The 17,846-nt window shown below is 39.4% G+C and overlaps 1 protein-coding gene across 8 annotated transcripts in view; it reads left to right on the top strand.

The window, feature by feature from the left end:
• RNF111 (ring finger protein 111) overlaps nucleotides 1-17,846 on the top strand; it is a 103,762-nt gene that overhangs the window by 55,043 nt on the left and 30,873 nt on the right. For all 8 annotated transcript variants that reach the window (XM_005883281.2, XM_014530875.1, XM_014530877.1 and 5 more), the window contains exons 3-5: nucleotides 7,217-7,343; nucleotides 10,951-11,114; nucleotides 14,174-14,368. In XM_005883281.2, coding sequence (XP_005883343.1) covers nucleotides 7,217-7,343; nucleotides 10,951-11,114; nucleotides 14,174-14,368 — 486 coding nt within the window. The remainder of the gene's footprint in view (nucleotides 1-7,216; nucleotides 7,344-10,950; nucleotides 11,115-14,173; nucleotides 14,369-17,846) is intronic.

Here is a 17,846-nt window from a genome sequence, read left to right as displayed (position 1 = left end):
TTTGCAGCTGGTCACACCCCCTTCAGGGTGGGGGTCCCCACTGGGGTGCCTGGCCAGCCTGGATGAGGGGCTGATGGCTGTTTTCAGGCTGGCCACACCCCCTTTAGGGAGGGGGTCCCCACTGGGGTGCCTGGCCAGTCTGGGTGAGGGGCTGAGTGCCGTTTTCAGGCTGGCTGGGACTGAAGCTCCCAGCCTCTCCTTTTTTTCTTTTTTTTCTTTTTTAATTCTGGGATTTATTTACCTTCTATAATTGAAACTTTGTTGCCGTCACTGGAGCTGAGAGCCAGCTCTGTGGCCACAGCCTGCTGAAAGCAGGTATCTGGGGTTTGTTTAGCTTCTATAATTGAAACTTTGTTGCTTTTGGAGCTAAGAGCCAGGCCGCAGCAGGCGGGAACCTTGGCTTCCTCCATCACTGGAGCAAGCAAGCTTCCTGCTGGCTTCAGCTGTGTGGCTGCCGGCCGCCATCTTGGTTGGGTTAATTTGCATATCATGCTGATTAGCCAATGGGAGGCATAGCGAAGGTACGGTCAATTACCATGTTTGTCTATTATTAGATAGGATTATTCCCTTGTACTCCTACCTTAAGCTGCATTGTGTATATGATTATGAAGCAAGAATTGAGAAGGTAATTTGAAAATTGAATCTAGAATATTATTTTAAATAGCCACTTGAGTGCTGCTATTTTGTTTTCTCTGCTTATAAGATATATTTATGCTATTAAAAATATATTCTACCTCAGTACTACTATGTTTCAGTACGTCTATGTGTGTAATCTTTAGAACTTTGAAACTACTTCAAAAATGTGCATATCATAACTGTTAAATCTTAATTTTCCTATTTAATTGATATAGTGATTTATAAATATTTCAAAATATAAATATGATATTATGAATTATTCAAAATTAACTTTCTCCAAATCAGAACATCTTCATTACCTCTGTGATTTATCAGTGCCTGCTTTGTTCTTCTCTTTGGAGTACCAGAGAATATCTTGTAGAACCTTGTCATGCACTTGTACCTCCTCCAGATACTGGCCAGCTTTTGAAGTAGTACAGATGTCTAATGATGTAGAGATGTATTAGAGATAAATTCCAGGTTGCCAAGGAATAGTACCTTGGGGGAAGGAATGTAAACTGCATAAATTACAGTGACAAGAGTCTTGAACCATTTGTTGTCATTGTGGTAAGCAAGAGTCCAGTGAGTTGAATAAAAATGAATATAAAACATCAATGGATTACATACTAGTAGAAAATATGAAAAAGAGAGCTCGTTTACAAAAGCAGCAAGGAGAATAAAATATATGAATAATCTTAATAGGAGTATATTTGGCCTCTGAATAAAATTATTTAGCTTTATAGAGAGTTACCTTTATAATCAAACCAAACCCTACACGTTTTCTAGAGATTTATAAAAGATGACTTTCGTAGATGACAAGAAATATTCTTGGATGAGAAAAATAAATATATATTTTGTATATTTATATAGCATATATACATACCTGTTTATATGAATAAATGAAGGAATAAATGTTAGACATGTCAGGACTTCATTATTGTTGCTTAATGCCACTCCAGTCCAAACCTCAGAATTTTTTCTTTTCCCCTTGATTTTCTAATTGTAAATAATAATTAGGAAAACCTGAGTCTACCAGATAATTACTCTAGTCTTTTCAACTAATGGTGTTGGGACAGTTGTACATTCATATGCAAGAAAGATGAGTTTAGACCTTTTACAGTCATGTAAAACACACAAATTAAATGGATCATGGCCATAGCTGGTTTGGCTCCGTAGATAGAGTGTTGGCCTGCGGACTGAAGGGTCCCAGGTTCAATTCCAGTCAAGGGCACATGCCGGGTTGCAGGCTCGATCCACACTAGGGAGTGTGCAGGAGGCAGACAATCAATGATTCTCTCTCATCATTGATGTTTCTGTCTCTCTCTCTCCCTCTCCCTTCCTTTCTGAAATCAATAAAATATTTAAAAAATAAATAAATGGGGGGGCGGGGGGTAAGAGATCAACCGAAGGACTTGTATGCATGCATATAAGCATAACCAATGGACATAAGACACTGCGGGGTAGGGGAGGCCGGGGGATTGTCAGGGGGGGAAAAGGGGGACATATGTAATACTCTTTGTAATACTTTAAGCAATAAAAAAAGAAAAGAAAGAAAATGCAAAAATAAATAAATAAAAGAAACATAGGAGTGACCTTCAGCTGGGTAGAAATTTTTTAAATATGTCACCAAAAGCATGATTCATAAATGGAATTGCTAATTCGGACATCATCAAAATTAAAGACTGCTTTAACAACACTGTTAAGAAAATAAAAAGACATGCTACTAATTGGGAGAAAATATAACTAGTATATCTGATAAAGGGCTTTTGTTTTGAATATGTAAAGATATAAAGAACTCTAACAATTCAACAGTAAAACCAAAGTCCATTTAAACATGGGCAAAAGATTTGAATAGACATCATCAAAGTGACTAATAAGCACTTGAAAAAATACTCAACATCATTAGTTATAGAAATCAAACCACAGTGAGATACCACCATATATTCACCAGAACAACTATAATAAAAAATAGGTAATAACAGTTATTGATGAGGTTGTAGAGAAACTCGGGCCCTTATTTTCCTGGTGGCAATCTAAAATTGTACAGCCTCCTAGGAAAATAATTTTGCATTTCTTCAAAAAGTTAAACATAAATTTACCATAGTACCTAGAAATTATATTTCTCAATAGTTACCCAAGAAAAATGAAAATACATGTATCTACTAAGATTTATAGATAAATGTTTATAGAAGCTTTCTTTGTAAAATAGCCAAAAGTGAAAGAAATCCAGGTGTCCATCAACAGAAGAATGGATAAATAAATTGTATATTCATGATAGGATAGTACTCTGTAATAAAAAAGAATACACTATTGTTACAACAACGTGAATAAATCTCAAAGTAAATAAACTGAGTATACATACAAAAGTGTATGTAATGTGTGACTCCATTTCTATAGAACTCTTGAAGATACCAGTCCATAATGACAGAAAATAGGTCAGTTATAGGGATATTGGGAGGGATGATGATTGACTGAAACAGGGCATGCAGGATTTTTTTAGGGTATTGGAAATATTCTAAAACTGGAATGTGGTGGTGGTTGTGCTCTAAAAGTTTACTAAGATCATTGAAATGTACACTTAAAATTGTGTAGTTTTTAGCTCTCAATATTCATATTATGAGAAAATTCTTAATACAAACATGATTTGTAGTTTACACTTTATTAGTTGACCTTAACATTGACAGGTGATGGTAATGAATGAAGAGAGGAGAATACTATATAATCTACACTAATAAAAGAGAAACATGGTAATTGGCGTACGACCGCTACCCTTTTCATTGGCTAATCAGTGAGTATATGCAAATTAACTGTCAGCCAAGATGGCGGCCGGCAGCCAGGCACTGAAGCGAGCAGGGAGGCTTGCTTGCTGCAGACTCCAACGTTCCCCGCCTAACTTGCCAGCCTCTCAGTTGCAACTCTAAGCAACTATATACTATGTTGCAAATAAGAAGCTAAACAAAACCCCAGAAAAGGGCTTCCATTCAGCCGGGCTCGGACCGCAACATTGTATCTATGTTTTCAGCAGCAAGGCCCCAGAGCTAAAGCTGGCCCAAAAAAAAAAAAAAAAAAAGAGAAGAAAACAAGGAGCGGTTGGAAGCTTTAGTCACTCGCCAGCCGGAAAACAGCCCTCAGCCCCTCACCCAGACTGGCCAGGCACCCCAGTGGGGACCCCCACCCTGATCCAGGACACCCTTCAGGGCAAACCAGCCAGCCCCTACCCATGCACCAGGCCTCTATCCTATATAGTAAAAGGGTAATATGCCTCCCAGCACCGGGATCAGCGGAGCAGCGAGGCTCCCGGCACCGGGATCAGCGTGACAGGGGGCAGCGCCCAAACCCCCTGATCGCCCTGCGGCTCTGTGTGATACAGGGGGCTGCGCCCAAACCCCATGATCGCCCTGTGGCTCTGTGAGTGACAGGGGGCGGGGCCACAACCTCCCTATCCGCCCTACTCTGTTCGTGACAGGGGAAGGCACCCCAACCCCCTGATCAGCCCTCCTCTGTGCCTGATAGGGGGGAGCTCCCCAATCCCCTGATTGCCCTGCGGCTCTGTGTGTGACAGGGGGCAGCGCCCAAACCCCCTGATCGCCCTGTGGCTCTGTGAGTGACAGGGGGCGGGGCCACAACCTCCCTATCCGCCCTACTCTGTTCGTGACAGGGGAAGGCACCCCAACCCCCTGATCAGCCCTCCTCTGTGCCTGATAGGGGGGAGCTCCCCAATCCCCTGATTGCCCTGCGGCTCTGTGTGTGACAGGGGGCAGCGCCCAAACCCCCTGATCGCCCTGTGGCTCTGTGAGTGACAGGGGGCGGGGCCACAACCTCCCTATCCGCCCTACTCTGTTCGTGACAGGGGAAGGCACCCCAACCCCCTGATCAGCCCTCCTCTGTGCCTGATAGGGGGGAGCTCCCCAATCCCCTGATTGCCCTGCGGCTCTGTGTGTGACAGGGGGCAGCGCCCAAACCCCCTGATCGCCCTGTGGCTCTGTGAGTGACAGGGGGCGGGGCCACAACCTCCCTATCCGCCCTACTCTGTTCGTGACAGGGGAAGGCACCCCAACCCCCTGATCAGCCCTCCTCTGTGCCTGATAGGGGGGAGCTCCCCAATCCCCTGATTGCCCTGCGGCTCTGTGTGTGACAGGGGGCAGCGCCCAAACCCCCTGATCGCCCTGTGGCTCTGTGAGTGACAGGGGGCGGGGCCACAACCTCCCTATCCGCCCTACTCTGTTCGTGACAGGGGAAGGCACCCCAACCCCCTGATCAGCCCCAGTGCACAAATTTTTGTGCACCGGGCCTCTATTACTATATAATAAAGAGGCAATATACTAATTGACTGTCACACCCTCACACAAGATGGCTACCACAAGATGGCTGGCAGGGGAGGGCCGTTAGGGGTGACCAGGCTGGCAGGGGAGGGCAGTTAGGGGCAACCAGGCTGACAGGGGAGGGCAGTGGGGGTGACCGGGTCAGCAGGGGAGGGCAGTTGGTGGGGGACCAGGCCGGCAGGGGAGCAGGCAGGCAGGGGAGTGGTTAGGGGGCAATCAGGCTGGCAGGCAGAAGCAGTTAGGGGCAATCAGGCAGGCAGGTAGGCGAGCGGTTGGGAGCCAGCAGTCCTGGGTTGTGAGAGGGATGTCCGACTGCTGGTTTAGGCCCGATCCCACAGTGACTGGGCCTAAACCGGCAGTCAGACATCCCCTGAGGGGTCCCAGATTGGAGAGAGTGCAGGCTGGGCTGAGGGACACCCCCCCTCAGTGCATGAATTTCATGCACCAGGCCTCTAGTCTATACATATAAAAGCCTAAGTGACCATTAATGACCGAACGACCGGTTGACCAGTTGCTATGATGCGCACTGACCACCAGGAGGCAGACAACGCAGGAACTGCCCCCTGGTAGTCGGTGCACTACTACAGGCAACCTCCCACAGCTCCTCCCCCGGGCTGGCCAACCTCCTGGGGACCCTCCCCCCGGCCAGCCCCCCGATAGGCCTCGATTTCTGGCCAGGCCAAGGTACCCCCACCCATGCACGAATTCATGCACTGGGCCTTTAGTGTTTGAATAAAGACATTCAGTACCAGATTTGTGAAAAATTAGAGCAAGAGAAGTAATGGAGCATAATTTTTTCTTTACTGTTTTAATAATTTTTAAGTATACAGTTTAGTAGTGTTAAATGTATTCATTTTGTTGTGAAACAGATCTGCAGAACTTTTTTATCTTGCAGTCTGAAACTTAATACCCATTAAACAACTTTCCTTTCCCTCTTTCCCCCCAACTCTGGTAACCCATTCTACTTTTTTCTCCATGGATCTGTGGAATCATACCGTTTTTTTGTGTTATTTTACTTAGCATAATGCGTTATTTCACTTAGCATAATGTCCTGAAAGTTCATTTGTGTTGCAGTATGTGATAGTATTTACTTCCTTTAAAATAAAATATTTTTAATAATTTATTGATGTTCAGAAAGCGAGGAAGGGAGAGAGAGAAACATTGATGTGAGAACGTGACATCCATTGGCTGCCTCCTGCACGCCCCCTACTAAGTATTGAGCCTGCAACTTGGTCATGTTTCCCGATGGGCATCGAACCAGCAACTTTTCAATGCACAGTACGATGCCCAGGATGATGCCCAACCAACTGAGCCATACCTGGCAGGGCATATTTCCTTTCTTCATCAGGGCCAGATGATATTCTGTTCTATGTCTGTACCACATTTTGTTTATCCATTTATCCACTGATGGACATTTGGGTTGCTTTCACCTCTTGGTTATGGAATTTTTAAATTATGAAACTAATGCCTCAGAAAAACTCTTTTAAAAATATTGTATTGCCCTGACATAAGAATCTAGGTCAAAGTGGATTAATAGATGGCTTCAAAATGTAACGTACAACGGGAGGATTCAAAATTTAATAGGGGGAGAGGAAGGATTTTTTAAGAAATGGTTTGGTAATAGGGAGGGTCAGGGCCAGATTGTATTTATAATCTTATCTAATACTATAAACAAAAATTAGTTCTAGATGAAATAATTGAGGAAACACCTTGAACCAAATATAGTATATGTCCATCCTTCAAATAAGGAAGCACTTTCCAAACAGAATAATTTAGAAAAAAACAAGTACAAAAATGATACATTTCATAGCATATAAAACTCAAAAACTAATATCTGTGTTTCTTAGAAAAATGCTATATCACAGAAAATTACAACCTTGGAGAAAATATATAGCAAATGTATTTTTATTTTAGAGAGTAAAGGGTAAATATCATAGAATGTGAATACCTTATATAAGATCTTAAAATCAGTTCTTTAGATATAACAGTGTTGATATCTCTATATAATATACAAATCCATATGGAGACCACTAAAATTTTGTAAAGAACAAACAAAAATTATAAAAGAGGAAATAAACATGAAGACATACAGATCAAGAGAATTAGGTACTATTTTTCTGTGTGTTTAGCTGTTTTTAAAAAACCTTCCATTTTTACAGATAAGATTTTTACTTTTGTAATGAATTTTATAGTCAAAGTCAAAATAAAAGTTTTTGTATATCCATTAGCAAGATGGCAGATGCCCTTTAAGTGTTTTTTTTTCTTCTTTTTGTTTCCAGGAAGTATTGATGAAGATGTTGTGGTGATAGAAGCTTCGTCCACTCCCCAAGTCGCTGCCAATGAAGAAATTAATGTTACCTCAACTGATAGTGAAGTGGAGATTGTAACAGTTGGAGAAAGCTATCGGTAAGATTTTAATTGCTAGTTTGTATATTTGAAATTTTAAGTAGAAGTGTTTAAACATTTATGCTGCAGATATTTGCATCTTTTACCATTTTTTTTTGAGACCTAGTTTGAGTATGTATATACCAGATTAGTGCTTTTCTTTCTTTTTTTAAAAAATATGTTTTTCTTTATTTTTTAGAGAGAAAGGAAGGGAGAGGGATAAAGAGAAAGAAACATTCATGAGAGATAAACATCATCAATCGGTTACCTCCTGCATGCCCCTGACAGGGGATTGAGCCCAAAACCCAGGCATGGGTTTTGGGTAAGGATTAACCACAACAACAAAAGCATATTTAGAATGTGCTTTTCCACTAGCCACTTTCCATTGGAGTGTCACTTCTAATGGGATGGAAGAGACCACTGTATAATATATCCCTGTTTGTTTTAAGTTCTAAATGATATTCCCAGACTCTGAGGAAAGTTGATGCTCCATTGTATATGGCAGTGTTATCTCGTTGACTGTGCATAGCGCTTATTATGACACTGAGTTGTTGTTGTTTTTTTAAATTATTATTATTTTTTAAATATATTTTATTGATTTTTTACAGAGAGGAAGGGAGAGAGAGAGTTAGAAACATCGATGAGAGAGAAACATCGATCAGCTGCCTCCTGCACATCTCCCACTGGGGATGTGCCCGCAACCCAGGTACATGCCCTTGACCGGAATCGAACCTGGGACCTTTCAGTCCGCAGGCCGACGCTCTATCCACTGAGCCAAACCGGTTTCGGCATGACACTGAGTTTTTATGAACAACAAAGATTGCTAAAATTACAGACCTGTTTTTCCTTGTGGAACTGAAGATCTGTTTTGTCATGGAGACGCTTAATGTTCAAGCAGATGTATTTATCACAGTAATGGCCAGTGATCTTGAAAAAGACACACACTATGCCTTGGTTGGCATGACTCAGTGGTTAGAGTGTGGTCTGTGCACAGAAGGGTCTCGGGGTTTTTTTCCCAGTCAAGAGTACATATCTGGGTTGCAGGTTTGATCCCCAGCCCCAGATGGGGCGCATGCGGTTGGCAAGTAATTGATGTATCTCTCTCACATTAATATTTTTATGTTTCTATCTCTCTCTCTCTCCCACTCTAAAAATCAGTGGGGGAAAAATATCCTTGGGTGAGGATTAACAGTAACAAAAAAAGAGGCACATAGTGCTTATGACCCATATTTATTTTCCTTATTGTTAAATAAGGTATTAAGTTTGTCACTGTTTAGTTGGCACTTGGCCCTTTCTCTTTAAGATAATGCATCTGTGTTTCAGATTCTTTTGTGTCAGGATTTATTAGTTGCCACACGCATCAACTGTCCATAAATCCAACTTTTTTGTTGATGCTCCACTCAGCATATTTGAGTTAAGGCATCCTATGTAGCTTTCACAAGAGTATTGCAAAGTGGACCTGGAACTTTCTGCAGCTGTTAACAGCTTCCCAGAAATAAACTACACAGTCTCATTAGAATCTTGGTTTCTTAAGAATTTTAAATGGTAATCTCTCCTCATCCAAAACCATTTCATCCTGAGACAGTTGTTTACTATCATGTTTCAGTCTATACAATTCTTCTTGGAATGTGCTTTCCTATTTATTTAATTTTATTTTTACTTTTACTAATTTCAGAGAGGAAAGGAGAAGGAGAGAGAGATAGAGATAGAAACATCAAAGATGAGGGAGAATCATTCAGTTGCTGCCTCCTGCACGCCCCACACTAGGGATTAAGCCCATAACCAGGGCATGTACCCAGAAGGGAATTCGAACCTTGATCTCCTGGTTCATAGGTCAGCACTCAACCACCAAGCCACGCTGGCTGGGCTTCTTTTTTTTGTTTGTTTGTTAATCCTTATCCGAGGATATTTTTCCATTGATTTTTAGAGAGAGTGGAAGGGGGAGAGAGACAGAGAGAAACATCGTTATGAAAGAGACACATTGATTGGTTGCCTCTCACACAAGCCCCGACCAGGGACAAGGCCCTGGAGCTTGCAATTGAGGTATGCGCCCTTGACTGGAATCGAACCCGGGACCCTTCAGTCTGCAGGCTGATTCTCTATCCACTGAGCCAAACTGGCTAGAGCTGTGATGTCCTTTTTTACTGTGTCTCAGGAATTAATCTTCATACTCCTGTTTTTTCATTTGAACCTTTTCAAAACTCTTGAGCTCTTTTCTGAATGGTTGAGTTTGCACCCCTAATGAACTGAATATTAATGAATTTGGCTCACTCTTTTCATGCATGGTAACAGTAAACCTGTAAGCAGTTTTACATTCAGCTTGGGCAGAAGAAAACACTGACTTCATAAGCCCCACCTTCCTAAAACATGTATTTTTCTCCTGGAGCTTTAGGACTGCATATATTACCCCTCTGTACCCTCAGTCATTCAGATCATTACAGTGAATCCTTAAAAATATTTGTAATGAAATGTACAAGGTAAGAAATTTAGGTACACATATACAATACCATACATATGATTAAAAGATGATAAAAGTTAGGTGTTGAGGGTTTGTGGATTATATACTTTAAAAGCACAACGCAGTTGAAACAAGTGATGTTTCTTAAGCCTACAAATTGCAGATCTTCCTCCAGTTACAATGGGGGTTACATCCCAATAAACCCATTGAATGCTGAAAACACCATAAGTTGAAAATGCATTTAAATAATATTAAATACCAATTCTATCTCAAAACCAGTCAAGAAAAGAAAAAAAAGAAAGTGCATTTAATGCAACTAACCTACTAAACATCATAAGTTAGCCTGGCCTACCTTAAATGTACTTAGAACACATTGCCTAAAGTTGGACAAAATCAATGAATACACACTGAATACACTAGAGTATCCGTTGTTTATCCTCATAGTCAGGTGGCTAATTGGGAGCTGCAGCTTGCTGCCATTGCCCGGCCCCATAAGAGAGTATCATACCACATATTGCTAGCACAGGAAAAGATAAAAATTCAGTGTTTGTAGTACAGTTTCTACTGGAAGCATCTTGCTTTCAAACCATTGCAAAGTCAGAAAATCCTAAATCGAACCATTAAATCAGGGACCATCTGTAGTAAACTAGCTGCAACCATCCTTACCCTTTCTGATCCCAGGAAATTTCTCTAGTGTCTTGAATCTCTTTTAGATCAGTACCAGAAACTTACTGGTAGCTTGGTTTAGGACTCCCCAAGTGTTCTGGTGTTTATATTTTTGTTACTTTACCCATTGTGAATAAATTTAGGTATTTACATAAAATGTAAATAATTGATTGTAACCCGGGCGAATATTCACACTAACTATTGAAAAGAGCATTATTCTTGAAACTGTATCCTGTATTTCACACCAGTAATTGGTGTAAAATGATAACGTATCATTTCTCATATTCTTAGATCAGTTGGTTGGTAAATATTTCATTCAGAAAATATTTATTGAGTGCCAGACAGACATTGTGCTAGTCAAAACTTTTAATTCTGTGACCATTATTTCTTTGGAGAAGTCTTACATGAAGTATTTCCCAATTCACTCTGTAAAGAAAGGCTTATTATTTCTTGGTAACTGAATTTTTTTTTATGTTTACTAATTTAATATTGATATCATTTAAGGTCTCGTTCAACCCTTGGACACTCCAGATCTCATTGGAGCCAAGGTTCAAGTTCTCATACAAGTCGACCACAGGAGCCACGGAACCGCAGTAGGATTTCTACTGTGATACAGCCCTTGAGGCAGAATGCAGCAGAAGTTGTGGACCTTACTGTTGATGAAGATGGTAAGGTGGAGTAGTAACTGTAGAATTATGAAGAAAACTTGATAAAATGAAATATCTTACTATGCTATTAAACTACAGAGAAGTTTTCAGATTTTTAAATCTTATTTTTCAATTTGCAGTAATAACCTTGGTTATAATATAGTAATTGTGCTTAAAATTTTTTCTGGTTATTGTTTTATTGCTTGGTAGTTATTTTCTTAGAAAAAAAATTTTTTTTACGAGTGATAGTTTGATATATTCTCAGACTTACCTATTCATTTCTAATATTGTCATACTTTACCTTTTGCTATAAAAATTAGAAATGGCACTTAAAATTTTTTCTTTTAAAACTTCACCCGAGGACAGGAGGTGGGGAGGGGCGGGAGAGGGGAGAGGGGGAAGGGGAGAGAGAGACATAGATGTTATTGAGAAGCTTCATTTGGCAGAGAGAGAGAGAAACATAGATATGATTGAGAAGCTTCAATTGGCTGCTGCCTATATGCGCTCAACTGGGAATGTGAACCTGCAACCTAGGTATGTGCCCTGATCAGGAATCAAACCTGCAACCTTTCATTGTATGGGATGACATTCAGCCTAGCCACTTTGGACTGACAAGGGCAGAAATGACACTTTGGAATTATGGACAACAGTAAAGCGCTATAACAATTCAAATGGTTAATACTGGTTATTTATAGTGTCATTTACTTTTATTTTTATTTTATTTTTAATATATTTTATTGATTTTTTTATAGAGAGGAAGGGAGAGGGATAGAGATTTAGAAACATTGATGAGAGAGAAACATCAATTCAGCTGCCTCCTGCACACTCCCTACTGGGGATGTGCCTGCAACCAAGGTATATGCCCTTGACCGGAATTGAACCTGGGACCCTTCAGTCTGCAGGCCGATGCTCTATCCACTGAGCCAAACCACTTAGGGCTGTCATTTACTTTTAAAAGTATGTTATTCTTTAATGTAATATAGTATGTACTTTTTGTGCTGCTTAGTTTTAGTGTTTTGTTTTGGCTTATAACTGCTCTGAGGAAGGAAAGCTAGAGTTAGTAAACAGGGATTAGGGAAAGTGGTAGCATGTTTGAATATATGACTACATATATGAATTTTCCTACATGTTGAGAATTATCTTCAGGAATTATTAGTTTCATCTTAGAAGGAAGTGGTCAATCATAATTTTCTTAGGGAGGTGGTCAACCATGTATAAATTTGTTAACTTTGGGGGTTAGCTATAAATTAGAAAAAAGATACATTAAATAGGTAGAAATAGAGGCCTTGGGCAATCAGTTCTTAGATGGGCTGTTTGCAGTTTGGATGATCCTAGTTCAGAGTACTAGTACTTTGGAATTAAGATGCTTATGAAGAGATAATTTATCTCCATAGCCTGCATTCATTCAACAGTGCCTTGGTTTTTATTTTGAAGCATTATAAATTACCTGTAAGTCAGTGGTTAATATAATAGGGATTAATTAAAGGTTAATTGGAGTTAGTTAAATATAGGATGACTAGTTTGAAAACTTTCTGTGTGTTTATTATGTGACACCTATTATCTGGTAAGTAGGAAAAGGGGACAGAGTAGCCTTTTAACCCATTAGAATTAGTCTAACCAGACTACTTCAACTACGTTAATAGTATTTCAGTGATCAGTAGATGCCCTCTTTTCCCAACTAGTTTCTTTCAGTGGAAACCTTTCTCTCATTAAAAATAAACCAAAAACTTAACTATATCAATTAGACCAGTGGTTCTTAACTGGCTGTCCTTTTGTGTCCCTGGAGACATTTGTCAATATCTATAGCCGTTTTTGGTTCTCACAGTTGGGAGGAGAGTGCTAATGACATGTAATGGGTAGAGGCCAGGGGTGCTGCTAAACATACTGTACAGACACCCTCAATCCCCACTCCCACACCCAACAAAGAATTGTCCAGCTCAAAATGTCAATACTGCTAAGGTTGAGAAACTGTTATAAAGCATTTGCAAATAAACATAGGTTCCTCCCTTCACTTTTTAGCTGCAAGCAAATGCATTTGTTTAAGGAGCCAGAGTGCAATGTTCCATAGACCAAGCAGGTACTATTCGTGTTTCAGGAGTCCGCATTTCACACTGCATTATATAAAATAGTTGTCCTCTCATTCTACATCACATTAAGAGAGTCCCTCTTTTTAAGAGCTGATTGTTATTGTATAGTTATAACAATTAGATTCTCTATTTTTAAACAACTATTTTATAATCAGTTTAAAATATAAATCATTCATAAGTTAAAATCTGCTTGAAATTTCTTTTACATTCCACTACAAAATTTTTAAATTTTTATTAAAAAGTACTGCTGAATATTTACAAAAAAGTTTTGAAAAACATACAAAAGTACATGTAAAAAGAGATTAAAATATATTAAACATCATAGATAATGTTAATTATGTGATTACTATGTAAAACATTATACAAAATAATGTTTATTAAATTATTGGTATATGTAAAGCATCATACAAAGTGCTTTATATGTGTGATCTCCGTTCATCCTAGCAACAGTTCTATGAAGAAAGTTCTGTGAAGAATAGTTTCCTAATTTTATAGGTGAGAAAATGAAAAGTGGTTATGTAACTTATCCAGGATCATACTGTCAGTAGTGAAATCAGACTTACTTTCCAAGCATCTGATTCTGGAATCCATACTTTAAAGGGGAAAGAGCTGTTTGTAACACCTTCTGACAGCTTATAATAATATGTATGAACATAGCAGAGAGACTTTTACTTTCTTTATCCTCTTTTCTTTTTTATGATAGATCAGAAAACTTATATAATCATTATTCAAAAAACCTGTTAATCATCTGAATTATTAGAATATGCATTTGTTGGATTTTTAAAAATGCAGTGATCATACGTTAGTAACGACATTTTAATGTTAACAGTTTAACTTCATGAAAGCTTTTTTTACTATATATTGTACTTCCTACAGAGTTCATATTATTAAAGTTTGCTTTAACATTTATCATAAAAATGTTAGCTTGGATTAAAATATAACCCATTACCTAATTTGTATTGAAATGCTGACTAAACATTTTATATTTTACAGAACCTACTGTAGTACCAACCACTTCTGCGAGAATGGAATCACAAACCACAAGCGCTTCCACTAACAATTCCAATCCATCTACCTCTGAGCAGGCCTCTGATACTGCTTCAGCTGTCACTAGTAGCCAATCCTCCACAGTGTCAGAGACTTCAGCTACTCTTACAAGCAATAGTATGACTGGTACTTCTATAGGAGGTATGTAAAAATGGGGGGGAGGAGGGACTCTTTTTTTATTACATTTGTTAAAAAAAAGGATTATTTTCAGATTTTAGCTGTATTAGCAAGAACATAGTCTTAGAGTCAACATCATATGTGAGCTAAGTAGTCTCAATTAGAATTAGACTATGATTTCATATTTGAGTTTGTGTGCTATATGTTGCCAAACTATCATAGCTCAACTGAAAGAAATTGGGGGAATTAAATTTCTGACTCCAAAAATGTGAGCAACAAAAGAAAAAATAGGTAAGTTAAACTTATCAACATTGAAAATTTTTATACATCAAAGGACATCAAGAAAGTGAAAAGACAACTTACAGATGGGAGAAAACTTGAAAATCGTACATTTGGTAAGGGTCTAATATACAGAATATATAAAGAACTCACACAACTCACCAATAAAAAGGAAAACAACTCTGTTTAAAAATGGGGTGAAGGATAGCCCTAGCCTGTTTGGCTTAGTGCAGGGGTCCTCAAACTTTTTAAACAGGGGGCCAGTTCACTGTCCCTCAGACCGTTGGAGGGCCGGACTATACTTTAAAAAAAAACTATGAACAAATTCCTATGCACACTGCACATATCTTATTTTGAAGTAAAAAAACAAAACGGGAACAAATACAATATTTGTATTTGCATGTGGCCCGCGGGCCGTAGTTTGAGGACCCCTGGCTTAGTGGATAGAGAGCATCAGCCTGTGGACTAAAGAGCCCTGGGTTTGATTCTGGTCAATGGCACATGCCCGGGTTGGGGGCTTGATCCCCAGTAGAATGTGTGCAGGAGGCAGCCAGTGAATGATTCTCTCTCATCATTGATGTTTCTCATTGATGTTTCTATCTCTCCCTTTCTCTCTGAAGCCAAAAATAAATAAATAAATAAATAAAGAAAGAAAGAAAGAAAGAAAGAAAGAAAGAAAGAAAGAAAGAAAGAAAGAAAGAAAGAAAAAGAATAGATGAAGGATATGTATAGATATTTTTTCCATAGAAGATATACAAATGACTAAGAACTACATGAAAACATCATTAGTTAGTAGGGAAATACAAATCAAAATCACAGTGAATTACCACTTTACACCCAATAGGATGTCTATACTTAAAAACAAAACAAAACAGTAAATCATAAAATAACCAGTGTTGAGTAGAATGTGGAGAAATTAGAACCCTTATGAATAATCTGGTGGGAATGTAAAATGGCACAGCCATTGTGAGAACACTATAGCTTCCAGTCGAGATGATGGAGTAGATAAATGTGGTACTTGTATCCTTCCACAACCACATTAAAATGACATCTAAACTACAGAACAACCACCATTCAGAACTGTCTGAAGTCTAGCTGAACAGAAGTCCTATAACTAAGGACATAAAGAGAAAGCCATATCCTGACTGGTAGGAAGGACAGAGACATGGAATGAGTTAGTCCCATACTCACATGTGATGGTTAAAAATTGGGAGGGATATGTCGGCTGTAGAGGTCCCTTCTTAGGAGTGAAGGGCCCCAACCCAGGCCTCTCAGTCCAATCTTGGGAAGAGAAGTCCCCAAACTTCTGGCTGTGAAAACCGGCAGGGATAGTGGCTGAGTATAATGGGAGAGTTGCTGGAGACTGAGGTGTTCCTCTTAAAGGGCATGCACACGGCCTTCCTCAGACTCACTAGCTATAACCTCCAGCATTGGGGCAGCAGCTCAAAAGGCACCAGGGACATGGGGAGGAACTGAATTGTCTGGCTTTGGGGCAAGGATTGGAGGGGCAGCTTTCTCCCAGATAGAAGTGCTGGCCTATTCCGTCATTCCTTTGCTGAGTCCTATCCCCCACAGAACCAGATAGTGGATGCTATATCTGAGTCTATCAACCTGACTCACACTATTCACCCTACATTGATGATTCCCTGAGATCCCCTCCCACCCAAGACAATGTCCAACCCAAATTTTGGGTTCACTCAAGCCCTTTTCAATGACTTTTCCATAAACTTAACCTAACCTGGTGAAGGAGATAGACATACAAATCCAAGAAGCACAGAGAATTCCAAACGATGAACCCCAAGAGGCCACACCAAGACATATAATTAAAATGGCAAAGATTAAACTCAAAGAGAATTTTAAGAGCAGCAAGAGGAAAGCAGTTTGTTACCTACAAGTGAGATCCCATAAGACTCAGCAGTTTAAATGCAAATGGATTAAATGCTCCAACCAAAAGACATGGTGGCTGAATGGATAACAAAATAAGACCCTTACATATACTGACTACGGGAGATTCGCTTCAGATAGAAAGACACACACACAGACTAACAGTAAGGGATGCAAAAAGATATTTCATTAAAATAAAAAAAAGCTAGTGTAGTAACACTTATACTAGACAAAATATATTATAAAACAAAGGCTATATAAAAAGAGATAAAGGACCCAGCAATTCCACTTCTGGGTATTTCTCTGAAGAACCCCAAAACACTAAATCAAAGACATGTACATCCTTATGTTCATTGCAGCATTTGTTACAATAGTCAAGATACAGAAGCAACCTAAGTGGTGTTCATGTATAGATGAATAGGTAAAGAAGAAGGTGTGTGTGTGTGTGTGTGTGTGTGTGTGTGTGTGTGTGTGTATAAAATGGAATATGACTCAGCTGTAAAAAGAATGAAATCTTGCTATCTGCAACAATATGGATGGACCTAGGATGGGCACAATATCTGAGTGAAATAAGTTAGGAAGACAAATTCCATGTGATTTCACTTATATGTGGAATCTAAAAAATAAATGAACACGCAGAACAGAAGCAGACTCATAGATACAGAACATTTTGACAGTTGCCAGATGGCAGAGGCTTGGGGGATGATGAAAGAGATGAAAGGATTAAGAACTACTAATTGGTAGTTACAGAATAGTCATGGGGATGTAAAGGATAGCATAGGGAATATAGTCAGTAATATTGTCGTAACTATGTATGGGGTCAGATGGGTACTAGATTTATTTGGGTTATTACTTTGTAAGTTATATAAATGTCAAATCAATGGGTTGTATGTGTGAAACTAATATAATATTGTACAATAACTGTAATTGATAAATAAAAAGTTATTTTTAAAAAATGTTAAATTTAGAGCTATCATATTACCCATGATTCCACTCTTGGGTATATACTCAAAAGAATTGAAAGTGGATGGGAATTTTTTAAAGTTTGATGATGTCTTTTTTCTTAGTTTTAATTGTTTGTTCTTTTGGTGTCATGTCTAAGAAACCATTGCCTAATCCAAGGTCATAGGATTTACTCCTGTGTTTTAAGAGTTTATAGTTTTAGCTCTTATCTCAGATTATTTCTTACTAGAGGTTCAGTGCACAAATTCGTGCACGGGTGGGGTCTCTTGGGGTGGTCTGCGGGGATTGGGTCCCAGCTTGAGCCCCCAGCTTTGCAGCCCCGCAGCCCTGCCTGGCACCCTGCTATGGCCTGGCACCCCCTCCCCCCCCCACCTAC

This window comes from Myotis brandtii, unplaced genomic scaffold, assembly GCF_000412655.1.
Source record: "Myotis brandtii unplaced genomic scaffold, ASM41265v1 scaffold781, whole genome shotgun sequence".
Taxonomy (NCBI): Eukaryota; Metazoa; Chordata; class Mammalia; order Chiroptera; family Vespertilionidae; genus Myotis; species Myotis brandtii.
Note: the sequence above shows the minus strand (reverse complement) of the source record. Positions and strands in the feature narration are given on the sequence as shown.